The following is a 13,832-nucleotide window of genomic DNA, read 5'->3' on the forward strand; positions in this document are numbered from 1 at the left end:
TCCTATGCTGCAGCCAGTGTCCCGCACTGCAGGTGGATTCTTGACTGATTGAACTACTTACGCCTTTTTCCCAGTTATATCCGAGAGAGGTCTTTGTGGTTCTTTACACCTGTGGCGTATCTATCCTTGTAGAGGGTCCTCAGTGTCTGCAGAGTTCTCATGGTCATTCTGGATCAAGAGGAGCCTGTTCAGGCACTTAAGACTTCGGGCCAGTGCTGGCAGGGACCTCACACCGTTCCGTCATCTTTCCACTTCTCCGGATTGCCCCGCAGCTATAAGGATGATTCTGGCCAGTTCCTGATACTACCCCCTCCACCATCAGGGGAAGGTCAACTATTTTTTGATCCCCTGGGGAGAGAGGCAACTCCTCAGTCAGTGTCCTAAAATAGCCTGCCATTCTCAGCTGCCGGGCTGGAGGCCCTCCAGGGGAGCGCAAAGGCAGCAAGAATCCACCGCCCATGTGAGTGGGACTCCGCTGAAACACCAAGAGACGCTGCTCAAGAAGATCCTGCCTGCTCAGAAGTCTTTATTCTTTTTGTTTTTTTCAATTGAGGATCTGGGTGTCCGCTCTCATTTATTTTCTTATTTTATTTCAACAGAAACCAGTGAATTGAAAATGAGACTAAATATTGCCATCTTCTTTGGGGCTCTCTTTGGTGCTCTGGGGGTTTTACTCTTTCTGGTGGCTTTTGGATCAGATTACTGGCTTCTCGCGACTGAAGTGGGAAAGTGTTCAGGTGAACAAAATGTGCGTTTCTTCTTCAAAATGTTGTCGTACTTGGTGGTAATGAGGATAGCCTTACATATCTTCTGAGAATCCAAAAATAGCAGTGGAATGTCTATTTCTTCTCGGAAGAGATATGTAGAAAGCTAATGACCATTATTATTTGGGAAACAATACGTTGCTTAAAAAATTTCCCAGATGTAATTATTCAGATTGTATTCCTTGTATTGATACCAGTTACTTCATTTGTGTTCTGTACAGATAGAAAACGTCACTTTCCACCATGAAGGATTCTTCTGGAGATGTTGGTTTAATGGGATTGTGGGAGAGAATGATTCCAATATCTGGCAGTTCTGGTACAGTAAGTGCAATTCAGCTTTATTTCCCCCCCAACCCCAACACCTGGCTTGTCAATAAAAAAGAATAGTTTCTTATTTTGGTGCACGTCACTTACAAAACAGGAGTGGATTCTTAGCTGTGGAATCTCAATGGGATATTTCTCAAAGGTTCCTTTCAAAGGTTACTGATTCCTTTTCAGTAAACAGAATTGGCTATAGAAATAATTATTTTATTTTCTAACATAAAATTGCAGTCAGTATTTATGGCAGAATTGGACAATCTACTATTTCTTTGCTCACATTTAAAATACATCATCCTTAACAAGCAAATGTTATCTATAGTATGTTTTTGGAGTGTCTGTTATTGCTATGTTGCAAATAAATGTTTTTATTTTGGGGGCTATAAATCCTTGAAATCACAAATTTAAAAATTCAGAATTAGAGATGTACTATTTTATAGTAACAGCTTCAAAATTTTTAAAAAAAATCTTTTTATAACGAAACAATTATTAGCAGTAACAGATGAAAGCTTGCTCTATTAAGGCTTAAACCAAGTTTGTGGGCAATATCAAGAAATGCTTTGCTTTTGATGTTTCCATTCTCTTACAGAAACTTTAAAGTTCTTTTTTGAACTCCTTAAAAAATACAGTTGCATTCTTTCAACCGTATTTTCTATATTGTTGTTAATCTTTGAAAATCAATTCACTGAAAATAGCTAGCCTTTATCTTATTGCATCCAACAATGAAAGAACTGTTTATTACCTTCTGACTTACTGTGGGTTGAAATTATTAGGCTTCTTATCAAAACTACTCCTGTGATAAATCAAAGTATGGCATTTAAACAAGTCATGATTATGGAGTATATCATAAAAACTTGAGATCACAGAAGACAGGTCAATAGTAAGTTGGCATATATTAAAAGAAACAAAGTCGTGATGAAATGGCATTTTGAGAGACATATTTCATAGAGTTTATGATTGTCATTTGGGGGAGGAGAATAAGCATGTGATCTGCCGATGAAAATTATCTAGGCTTTGGTGACGTGAAGTAAGTCAGACTTTGCAAGAGGAAGAGTTTGCCAAGACTTAGAGAAGGAAAAAATATTTTACTCCTTAAAGGGTATGTGATGAAATCATCAAGATTTCAAACAACATTAAAGTTCTTGTGGTTTCTTCAAATGCTAAAAATAAACTATAATCATTAACTTGTACGGTCTATCATCTACATCTTTTCCCTGAAAGTAGAATATAGAAGAAATTTTGCATTAGTTAGAAGCAATCATAGTTAGATCTAAATTTATTAGATTTTTAAACAACAACTTTTTTTTTTTCTGTTCTGAGCATTATGTTAGGAACTGGAGAATACTGTTGTAAAAATGAATGAAATCTGGTGAGTTCAATTGTAGGTGATATTAAGGGCATTCTCTCCACTGGATTAGGTCATGAGCTAGATGTTTTAGATGAATCCACTTTCCAGGTCTCCTGTGCTATTCCATATGAGACTTTTAAGGAGGTTCGTCCCTATTCAATAATTCTCTGAGATTGTTGATCTGTAGTTTTATTTTGCTTGTGTACCACCCACAGCCTGTATTTCTCTTCTACTGGGAACAAGTCTTCATGTAGCCTCTCAGTAACAAATACCTCTGTCTTGCCTTCCTTCCCAGCCAATCAGCCCCCATGGAAGAACTGCACCCACGCTTACCTGTCGCCATACCCCTTCCTGAGAGGCGAGCACAACTCCACCTCCTATGACTCTGCAGTGAGTAAGTAGTGGGTCCTCAGGGCACCTCCAGAAGGGCGGTCTTTCTGAAACATTCCCCCCACAGCAGCTTTGTGGGCAATCAAAAAATAATTTATAATTTCAATGTGTTTTTGATAGCAGTTATATATAAAATAATAAATAAGATGTCATTTTTATTTATTTATTTATCTTTGATGTGGACTTTTTTTTTTTTTACAGTCTTTATTGAATTTGTTACAGTATTGCTTCTGTTGTATGTTTGTTTGGCCATGGGGCATGTGGGATCTTAGTTCCCCGACCAGGGATTGGACCCACACCTGCAGCTTTGAAAGGTGAAGTATTCTCCACTGGACTGCCAGGGAATTCCCAAGATGTCACTTTTAAAATACCATTTATAATCTTAATAAAATGCAACTTTCGTCCAAAATCAAAGCCCATTTGCTTGTTGCTTATCATGATAATTTTTTATAAGTGTGTTTGTTTTCTAATATGAAAATAATGGTATTCATCAGGAAGATGGGCTTCCCGGGTAACTCAAATGGTAAAGAATATGCCTGCAATGCGGGAGACCAGGTTCAGTCCCTGGGTTGGGGAGATCCCCTGGAGAGGGGCATGGCAATCCACTTCAGTATTCTTGCCTGCAGGCTACAGTCCATGGGGTCGCAAAGAGTCGGACACGATTGATACACACACATCAGGAAGAACTGCTCCATGAGAGTTTAACTGATGTAAAACTAGTCTTACAATGGAAAACATTGTAATATACACCCTGATTTTAAAACATTTTTGCCATTGTCATACGTAAGAATGTGATTGCGTGCTAAGTCATTTCAGTCATGTCCAACTCTGTGACCCTGTAGACTGTGGCCCACCAGGCTCCTCTGTCCATGGGATTCTCCAGGCAAGAATACTGGAGTGGGTTGCCGTGGCCTCCTCCAGGGGATCTTCCTGACCCAGGGATCGAACCCACATCTCTTATGTCTCCTGCATTTGCAGGCAGGTTCTTGACCACTAGTGCTGCTATTATGTTACTGTATTTCTACAAAATGATGAAACTGTTGTGTATGATATTCCGCAGAAGGAGAGTCCTATGCTGTTAACTGGGAATCATGATTGCCCAGCTTCTTTCATGTTTTCATACTACTTTTTCTATAGAAAGTATATAAACTTAGTTTCTGTACGAAGTACCCAATATTTAGCATGTAAATCTAATTTTTAAAAGTACATGAGCTCAATATGTCAACTTTATTCTCAGCTGGTTGCATGAAGTTTTTCATAAGAGAGTGTTTATCCTAAGCTTAAAACTAAGGGTTGGTACAGAATTTAGTGGTGTCATTAACAGGGCCAAAAAAAAAAAAATCTGTTTTTCAAAGAGAATACTTAACATTTAATATTCTGGATCAATGTGTATTAGTTAGGATTCTCCAGAGAATCAATAGGATTTGTGTGTGTGTGTGTGTACAGAGAGAGAGACTGAGGTTGATTGATTGATTGATTGAGGGAGAGGTTTTAAGGAATTGGCTCATGCTGTTGTTTGAAAGGCTGTTAAGTTTGAAATCTGTGGGGCAAGCCTGCAGCTGGAGATTCAGATAACAGCTGATGCTGAGGTCTTGACTCTGAGTGCTGGAGACTTGGGTAGAATTTCTATGGTGCAGTCTAGGGGAGGGTTCTTTCTTCTTCAGAAAACCCTGTTTTGTTCTTTAAGTCCTTCAATGAGGCCCACCCCCTCATACTGTGGGATAATCTACCTTACTGATAGTCTGCTGATTGTAAACACTGACACATCAAAATGCCTTTAGAGCAGCTTTAAGGCTACTGTTTGATCAAGCAGCCGGGCACCATCGTCTAACTAAGCTGACACATAAAATTAACAATCACAGAACTCAATGAACTCTTATATCCATCATCCATTTTTTTCATCTTTATATAAAATATGAATTTCCATACATTTTAATTTTGTTTTGAGTTTGTCAAAGGGTATAGCATCTGCTTATATCACATTAACATGACGTGTTATGGAGCAGGTGTGGATCCGGGTAGGAAAAGGGGTGAGGTCGTGCTTGTCCACCAGACTTGCCGGAGCTCAGAGGGACTGGGGCTGCTGGTCTTAATAATAAGTGTGGTGCAGATGCTCTTTCCTGTAAAAATCTGCCTGGGTTCCAGTGCAACCAAAAATAGATAAGTAAAGTTCCCCCATCATTTCATAATTGTTTTAAAAAACAGCTGTTTTTTAAAACAGTCATCTCAGTCACATTTGCAAACCTCTTACATCATTTATGATGTGGACTTTCTCACTGACTACAGAGGACATGGCATGGGAAAAAGGCAGATAAACTACTCTGTGTTATAAAGTTACATTACAAAAAGTTATGAAAACGATATCCCTTCCTTGTCATTCTTTCTAGGACATTAGGTATTTGCATAAATATGTGTATTGCTGTTGCTAATACTCGTATGTTGAGGTCCTGTGATAAGATAGGTTTGGTAGGCTGCATATACTTAAAAGTGAATCTACATATTTGAAAAATTTTCACCTCGAGGAGATAATGAGTGTGTGCTAAGTTGCTTCAGACTCTTTAAGAGCCCATGGACTGTAGCCTGCCAAGCTCCTCTGTCCATGGGATTTCCCAGGCAAGAATACTGCAGTGGGCTGCCATTTCCTCCTCCAGGGGATCTTCCCAACCCAGGGACTGAACCCACGTCTCTTAGTCTTCTGCATTGACAGGTGGATTCCTTACCATTAGCGCCACCTGGGAAGCCCTAAGGAGATGGTGGTGAACTTGCAAAACAAGGTAACGTTATCTGTGCATAATAATGATGGGGAAGGATAGTGAATGCATGTCAGCGAAATTGCACTGCAATTACATTTAGAATTATTATGCTGCGTTACATATAATTACTATGTCACTTTTTGGATCAAGTGACAAAACTGTGTCCCATATTTTTAAGCTGTCACACTCCTCTTTGGCATACATATTGCAATTCCTTATTTCACTTTAAGCAAAAACACTAAGGGAAAATGACTGAGATGAGAAGAGGTATGTCCTACAACAGAAATAGTATATGCAAGTTCCATTTATCTTCCTACTACTGGTACAGTGATACCTGACATTATATTTGGGTGATTATTTTATTGTTTTTTTTTATCTAAGGGAAAGATACAGACTTCATCAAAAAGATTCAATCTGGTTGAAAGTGTGTGTTTCCTAGTTGATAAAGCCACGAGATTTCACTAGACTCCAGAACTACATCAACCTCATAGCTTCATAATTATCAGGCATTATACATTTGCTGGGATTTCCTGATGGCTCAGATGGTAAAGAATCCACCCGCCAATGCAGGAGTCACAGGTTTGATACCTGGGTTGGGAAGATCCCCTGGAGAAGGAAATGGTGCTTCTGTATTCTTCCCTGGGAAACCCCATGGACAGAGGAGACTGGTGGGCTACAGTCCATGGGGTTGCCAAGAGTTGGACATGACTTAGAAACTAAACAACAACAACAGTACATTTGTCAACTCATCTTGGGAAAATTCAAAGTATTGTTTGTGAAATCTGATGTATTGTGGCCAGGCAAATTGTTGGCAAAATGTCTTTGCCTTCTCCAGAATTTTTACAATTACAGCTAGCTAATACTGAAATCAGTGAAAGTGATACAGTGGTGGATAGTTTTCTGGAAAGACTATTTTAGAATTATTGGACATTACTGATGAAATTATTTTATTTCACAATGAGAGGGCTGAGACTCAGAGAAACCATGTGATTTCTGTCTTCACACAGTTGATCACTGGCAGAACTAACCTAAGGTCCAAGCCTCTGGGTTTTGTTTATTGATGATCTTATCAACTACAGTGAATGAAAAGGCTGATTTTAGTTCTTACTATTAAATCTTTTAAAGTCAAGTCTTTTAGTTGGATCTCAATAAAAAAAACAAAATAAACTTATGTTGGCTTTTTTTTAACCCTTCTGTTTGATCCTGACTTGTATGTACAGTCTGGTCTAATTCACTGTTTCCTTTATTTTTGTTTTAATCTCAAATGCACATTCTAAGATCCAGTTATGTTCAAATCTTGTTATTTGGATGGTTGCCCAAGCTTAGAGGGGCTGATCTAATTCTCAGAATTGTTTTCTGAAGTAGGACTGTGTACTTCGAAGTCCATTAAACAATTTCATTACCTCTCGATATCTGTCAGAATTCAGATTTTCTGGTTTGTTTCATGCTTAAGTTTAGTCATAGTCCATTAACTTGCTAACATCGGGTGATGATGTACTGAACGTAGATTAATTTTCAAGGTAACTCAACCCTTTGAAAGGAATCAGTCGTTTCCCTAGGCGTCCCCTTGGCCTTTAACCACACCCACCAAGGTGCTCCTTGTACCTAACTGTGACTGGTCATTTACTCGATTTCTTCATTGTTTATTGCAGTTCCCCAAAGGCACAGACTGTGACCTACTCATATTTGTATCGCCAGCACTTAGCATAGTGCCGGATACTTAGAAGATCCTTCAGTGTTTGTATGAAATGACAATGCCAAATTGCAGTTTGTATTTTCAGCGATAAACGTAACTTTATTACTTCCAAGTGGAAATGGCTTTCTTATGAAGTAGAATATATTGAACATAATTTCTGGTTTTTTCCTGATGAGTTGGAACAAACACGTGGACACAGGCCAGCCACACGGCCTTCTTTCAGCTGCTCAGAATCAGCATTTGTGCTCTCACTGCAGGGCCCAAGGGTGTCCATCCTTCTCCCCAGGTGCTCCTCCCTCGTCCCACACCCTCCTCCCCGTTTCCTTGATGAAGCAGGATCACCCACCACGCAGTTCAGACTTCAGTTCCTAAGGAAGACTTCCTTGCTGCCCCTTCCCCCTCTAACACAGGGGCTAGACCAGGCTCTCCTTTATAAAAGCCATGCTTTCATTTGATAATTTACAGCACAGATTTTAAATATTACCTGCAGAATTATTTTGTTCATATATCCCTTCCCGATTTAACTCTAGGCTCCACAAATGTAATGTCTTCTCTGTTTGACTCACCGTGGTTTCCACTCTTGACTGAATGTTTTTGTAGAACTACTATCTCTTGAGAGTCTGCACTAACTGGACTGGACTGTGGTACTGACACTGATGCCTTGAATGACTCCTGATGCTTGTAGGAATTTTTAAACCTTTACTCAGTGGGCCTCGTTTACTCTTAAAATTGTTTTTTTCATACTTCTGGTAACTTTTTTAGGTCTACAGCATTGTTTTCATGTGTCAGCTCTCTTTTACCTTTATTGTCAATATTTATTTACTATTCTTTTCTGGTCTGCTCATTCTTCAGTCTTACGAAAAAAGGTAGGGTGATGTGAATGATGTAAGACTAGAAGCAAGAAGGCAACTAGGCAAGGTGTTAGTCAGCAGCTCATCAAGCTGGAAGTAGCCAAAAACAAATAGCAACTGAAGAATAAGGGTTATTTTTGTCCCACAATAAGAAGTTCAGAAACAGCTGCTATCATGATGCTGTCAGGGACCCTGGCCTTTCTGCCTTTTCTTCCACATCCTTGGCAGGTGGACAGCTCCTGTCATGTTCTCCCATCTTCAGGAGAGCAGACGTGTTCCTGGAATTCTCCAGTAGATTTCTGCCAATGCTTCCCTTGTCAGAACCATGTCACATGGCCTTGCTGGGGCTTGGAGTTGCTTGCTTTCCAGGCTCTGTGGCAAGGGAGGAGAGGAAGAGGAGAGGGGGAGGGGGAGAAGAGTTCAGAGGGTTGATGGGCCAACCTACAGGATCCTCCTCATGGACCAGCATCTTGGTCCTCCCTGGACATTATCAGGGCAGGACAAGGGATGGGACAACAGAGGTCAAGAGGGAGTGGTGGGCATAAATGATATTAAAAAGCTAACATGTGAATTTGGTAGCCAAACAGAAACCTAGGGCTATCTAGGCTGATAAAGAAACTGCTCTCTGAATAAGATGTAATTCAGTTTATATAACATCAGTTCAGTTCATTCCCTCAGTCGTGTCCAACTCTTTGTGACCCAATGAACTGCAGCACCCCAGGCCTCCCTGTCCATCACCAACTCCCAGAGTTTACTCAAACTCGTGCCCATTGAGTTGGTGATGACATCCAACCATCTCTGTCATCCCCTTCTCCTCCCACCTTCAATCTTTCCCAATATCAGGGTCTTTTCCAATGAGTCAGTTCTTCCCATCAGGTGGCCAAAGTATTTCAGAGAGTTTCAGTTTCAGCATCAGTCCTTCCAGTAAATATTCAGGACTGATTGCCTTTAGGATGGACTGGTTGGATCTCCTTGCAGTTCAAAGGACTCTCAAGAGTCTTCTCCAACACCACAGTCCAAAAGCATCAATTCTTCAGCACTTAGCTTTCTTTATAGTCCAACTCTCACATCCACACATGGCTACTGGGAAAACCATAGCTTTGACTAGATGGACCTTTATCAGCAAAGTAATGTCTCTGCTTTTTAATATGCTGTTTAGGTTGGTCATAACTTGTCTTCCAAGGAGCAAGCATCTTTTAATTTCATGGCTGTAGTCACCGTCTGCAGTGATTTTGGAGCCCAAGAAAATAAAATCTGTCCCTGTTTCCACTGTTTCCTCATCTATTTGCATGAAGTGATGGGACCAGATGCCATGATCTTAGTTTTATGAGTGTTAAGTTTTAAGCCAAGTTTTTCACTCTCCTCTTTCACTTTCATCAAGAGGCTTTTTAGTTCCTCTTCACGTTCTGCCATAAGGGTGGTGTCATCTGCATATCTGAGGTTATTGACATTTCTCCCAGCAATCTTGATTCCAGCTTATGCTTCATCCAGGCCAGCATTTCTCATGTACTCTGCATATAAATTAAATAAGCAGGGTGACAATATACAACCTTGATGTATTCCTTTCCTGATTTGGAACCAGTCTGTTTTTCCATGTCCAGTTCTGTTGCTTCTTGACCTGCATACAGATTTCTCAGGAGGCAAGTCAAGTGGTCTGTTATTCCTATCTCTTGAAGAATTTTCCATAGTTTGTTGTGAACAGTTTGTTGTGATCCATACAGTCAAAGGCTTTGACGTAGTCAATAAAGCAGAAGTAGATGTTTTTCAAGGAGATCCAGCCAGTACATCCTAAAGGAGATCAGTCCTGGGTGTTCATTGGAAGGACTGATGCTGAAGCTGAAACTCCAATACTTTGGCCACCTCGTGCGAAGAGTTGACTCATTGCTGGGAGGGATTGGGAGCAGGAGGAGAAGGGGACAACAGAGGATGAGATGGCTGGATGGCATCACCGACTCGATGGGCATGAACTTGAGTAAACTCTGGGAGTTGGTGATGGAAAGGGAGGCCTGGCATGCTGCGATTCATGGGGTCGCAAAGAGTCAGACATGACTGAGCGACTGAACAGAACCAAACTGAACCGAAGATGTTTTTCTGGAACTCTCTTGCTTTTTTGATGATTCAGTGGATGTTGGCAATTGATCTCTGGCTCCTGTGCCTTTTCTAAATTCAGTTTGAACATCTGGAAGTTCATGGTTCACGTTCTGTTGAAACCTAGCTTGGAGAATTTTGAGAATTACTTTGCTAGTGTGTGAGATGAATGCAATTGTGCGGTAGTTTGAGTATTCTTTGGCATTGCCTTTCTTTGGGATTTTTGAAATGAAAACTGACCTTTTCCAGTCCTGTGGCCACTGCTGAGTTTTCCAAATTTGCTGGCATATTGAGTGCAGCACTTTCACAGCATCATCTTTTAGGATTTGACATAGCTTAGCTGGAATTCCATCACCTCCACTAGCTTTGTTCATAGTGATGCTTCCTAAGGCCCATTTGACTTTGCATTCCAGGATGTCTGGCTCTAGGTAACTGATCACACCATCTTGATTATCTGGGTTATGAAGACCTTTTTTGTATAGTTCTTCTGTGTATTCTTGCCACCTTTTCTTAGTATCTTCTGCTTCTGTTAGGTCCATACCATTTCTGCTCTTTATTGTGCCCATGTTTACATGAAATGTTCCCTCGGTATCTCTAATTTTCTTGAAGAGATCTCTAGTCTTTCCCATTCTATTGTTTTCCTCTATTTCCTTGCACTGATCACTGAGGAAGGCTTTCTTGTCTCTCCTTGCTATTCTTTGGAACTCTGCATTCAAATGGGTATGTCTTTCCTTTTCTCCTTTGCCTTTTGCTTCTCTTCCTTTCATAGCTATTTGTAAGGCCTCCTCAGACAACCATTTTGCCTTTTTGCTTTTCTTTTTCTTGGGGATAGTCTTGATCCCTGCCTCCTGTACAATGTCATGAACCTCCGTCCATAGTTCATCAGGCACTCAGTCTGTCAGATCTAATCCCTTGAATCTATTTCTCACTTCCACTGTATAATCATAAGGGATTTGATTTAGGTCATATCTGAATGGTCTAATGGTTTTCCCTACTTTCTTCAATTTAAGTCTGAATTTGGCAATAAGGAGTTCACGATCTGAGCCACAGTCAGCTCCTAGTCTTGTTTTTGCTGACTGTATAGAACTTCTCTATCTTTGGCTGCAAAGAATATAATCAATCTCATTTCGGTATTGACCATCTGGTGATGTCCATGTGTAGAGTCTTCTCTTGTGTTGTTGGAAAAGGGTGTTTGCTATGACCAGTGCGTTCTCTTGGCAATACCCTATTAGCCTTTGCCCTGCTTCATTTTGTACTCCAAGGCCAAATTTTCCTTTTACTCCAAGTGTTTCTTGACTTCCTACTTTTGCATTCCAGTCCCCTATAGTGAAAAGGACATTTTTTGGGGGTGTTTGTTCTAGAAAGTCTTGTAGGTCTTCATAGAACCATTCAACTTCAGCTTCTTCAGCATTACTGGTCGGGGCATAGACTTGGATTACTGTGATATTGAATGGTTTGCCTTGGAAACGAACAGAGATCATTCTGTCATTTTTGAGATTGCATCCAAGTACTGCATTTCAGACTCTTTGTTGACTATGATGGTGACTCCATTTCTTCTAAGGGATTCTTGCCCACAGTAGTAGATATAACTACTAAATAACATACAGTCAAGGTAATATGGTCACTTTCCTCCAGACAATAAATATTATTTTAGTGTATTTCTTTCCAGTCCTTTTTACATGCATATTTACATTGTTTTGATCATTATAAATACAAATGTATATCTCACTTTAAAATTTTTAAGTTAGCTGATATTTCTCCATGTTTATGCCTAATAGTCTCTCAGATTTTAAATGTTAGTTGCCACCTCCACATTAAAAATAATTTTATGTGTGTAACATTTGTTGTAATTTGTATTAGTTCTTTGGATTGTATTTACATAAATGTGAATCAAAAGGTAGGAATAAAATTGCATTTTTATTATTTTCCCAGGGTATCAAACTGCTTGCCAACCAGTACTGTATCGTGTAACTAAGAAAATGTGGTAGGAAGACAGAAATATGAGAATCAGGAGGAGAGGGCCTGTTTTGAAGTGAAGACTGGGATTTAGTTTGGATTTAGACACATTAAATTTGGGTTGATAGTGGAATACCAGTTTGAAATAATTCAGCAAGTAGCTTGACGTGCAGGACTGCCAACTGATTTAAAAGACTTTAATTAGCATAACAGATACCAAGAATTGCAGAGATGGTTTTTGATACATTATGATCTTTAAGAGAGGTCATAGTAAAGAAGGTGGTAAAATGTCAGTTATACTTAGGAGAAGGAAAGAAGCAAAGACAGTCCAGGAAGGAGAAAGAGAGAGAAGCAGGGAGAATCGAGGCGATGGCTGGCTGGTGTGCTGTCAGAGGGGTCTGCACAGGTGCCAGTCTTGGGCAGAACAAGGCTGTCCTCAGTGCAGGCGTGGAGTGGACGAGGATGAGAAGGGGCCAAGAGGGCTTGCTCCGATGATGCAGAGGTTCTGCTGAGCCCTGGTAGCTCCCTCGCCACCAAGGGGAGGCCCGTGAAGCCAGCTCCTTTGGAATCCAGCCCCGCAGGCGCTGCTGGCTTGGCCTGAGACCCCAGCCCTTCTGCTCTGCGTCCCGTTGCTGGGCATGGGCCATCCCTGGGGCTGAGCCAGGGGCCCAGCTCTGTCTCCCTGGCATTGCTTTTTCTCCGTCATTTTCCTGCGCATTCTGACATCGGATCCTCCTGGGAGCCAAGCCCTGCCCCAGGCTTCTCCTCCTCTTTCTGGAGAGAGGTCAGAAGGCAGTGATCCTCCTCAAGGGGCAGGGCAGCAGAAGGACAGAACGTGAAACCTCACACCGGGTGTCCGGGGAGCGGGCAGCGAGGAAGTGGAGACCTTTGCCGTTAGCCAACCCTGGGCCTTGGGAAGGCAACTCAAAGAGCACAGCCTTTTAGAAAGCTGCGGGTTCCCACAAAACAGCTCCACGCTTTACTCTTCAGGGCAAACTAAACCATAAAAATGCATGCCCTTGTACTGGACAGCTTGAAGCAGTGAACGACTGAATTAAGATTTGAGTCTAGGGTTAATATAAATGCTTAAACAATTGAGTAGACGGATCAACATGTCACAGGAAACTAATCTCATTGGAATGTCTCCCCCCACCCCACCCCCCTGCCCCGCTCACCCCCCACCGCGTTCTACTTGCAATTCCAGTATGCTAGTGTAGCATATCTTATTTGCCAGTTCTTTTGTTTGTATATGATGATTCTGGACATGGTTGTAAATTTGCCAGATAGTTTTAAATATTTCTGCTCTGTTTAAGTTGTGTAGGGGGAAGAAAAGCATGCTCTGCAAAGTTTAATAGAAAATACAATTCAGTCTTTCTTTTTTTTCTTTTCTGGTCACAAATGTCAAGTACCTATTTATTTGGAAATATCTTCTGTTCTCAGTTGCTCAGTCATGTCTGACTCTCTGCGACTCCATGGACTGTAGCCCACCAGGCTCCTCTGTCCATGGGATTCTCCAGGCAAGAATACTGGAGTGGGTTGCCATGCCCTCCTCCAGGGAATCTTCCCGACCCAGGGATCAAACCCAGGGATAGAATCTGCATCTCCTGCATTAACAGGTGGATTCTTTACCACTGCGCCACATGGGAAGCCCCTGTAAACAAGACTGTT

The 13,832-nt window shown here is 41.0% G+C and overlaps 1 protein-coding gene across 2 annotated transcripts in view; it reads left to right on the plus strand.

Annotated features, from left to right (window-relative positions):
• Window positions 1-449: 449 nt before the first annotated feature.
• The window catches only part of TMEM182 (transmembrane protein 182), a 46,785-nt gene continuing 33,402 nt past the window's right edge, over window positions 450-13,832 (plus strand). Inside the window, exons 1-3 of one of the 2 annotated variants that reach the window (XM_020874878.2) lie at window positions 450-748; window positions 986-1,085; window positions 2,726-2,824. In XM_020874878.2, the coding sequence (XP_020730537.1) occupies window positions 617-748; window positions 986-1,085; window positions 2,726-2,824 (331 nt within the window). In that variant the 5' untranslated portion in view covers window positions 450-616. The remainder of the gene's footprint in view (window positions 749-985; window positions 1,086-2,725; window positions 2,825-13,832) is intronic. The other variant, XM_020874869.2, reaches the window with a different exon arrangement.

This window comes from Odocoileus virginianus, chromosome 2, assembly GCF_023699985.2.
Source record: "Odocoileus virginianus isolate 20LAN1187 ecotype Illinois chromosome 2, Ovbor_1.2, whole genome shotgun sequence".
NCBI classification, from domain to species: Eukaryota; Metazoa; Chordata; class Mammalia; order Artiodactyla; family Cervidae; genus Odocoileus; species Odocoileus virginianus.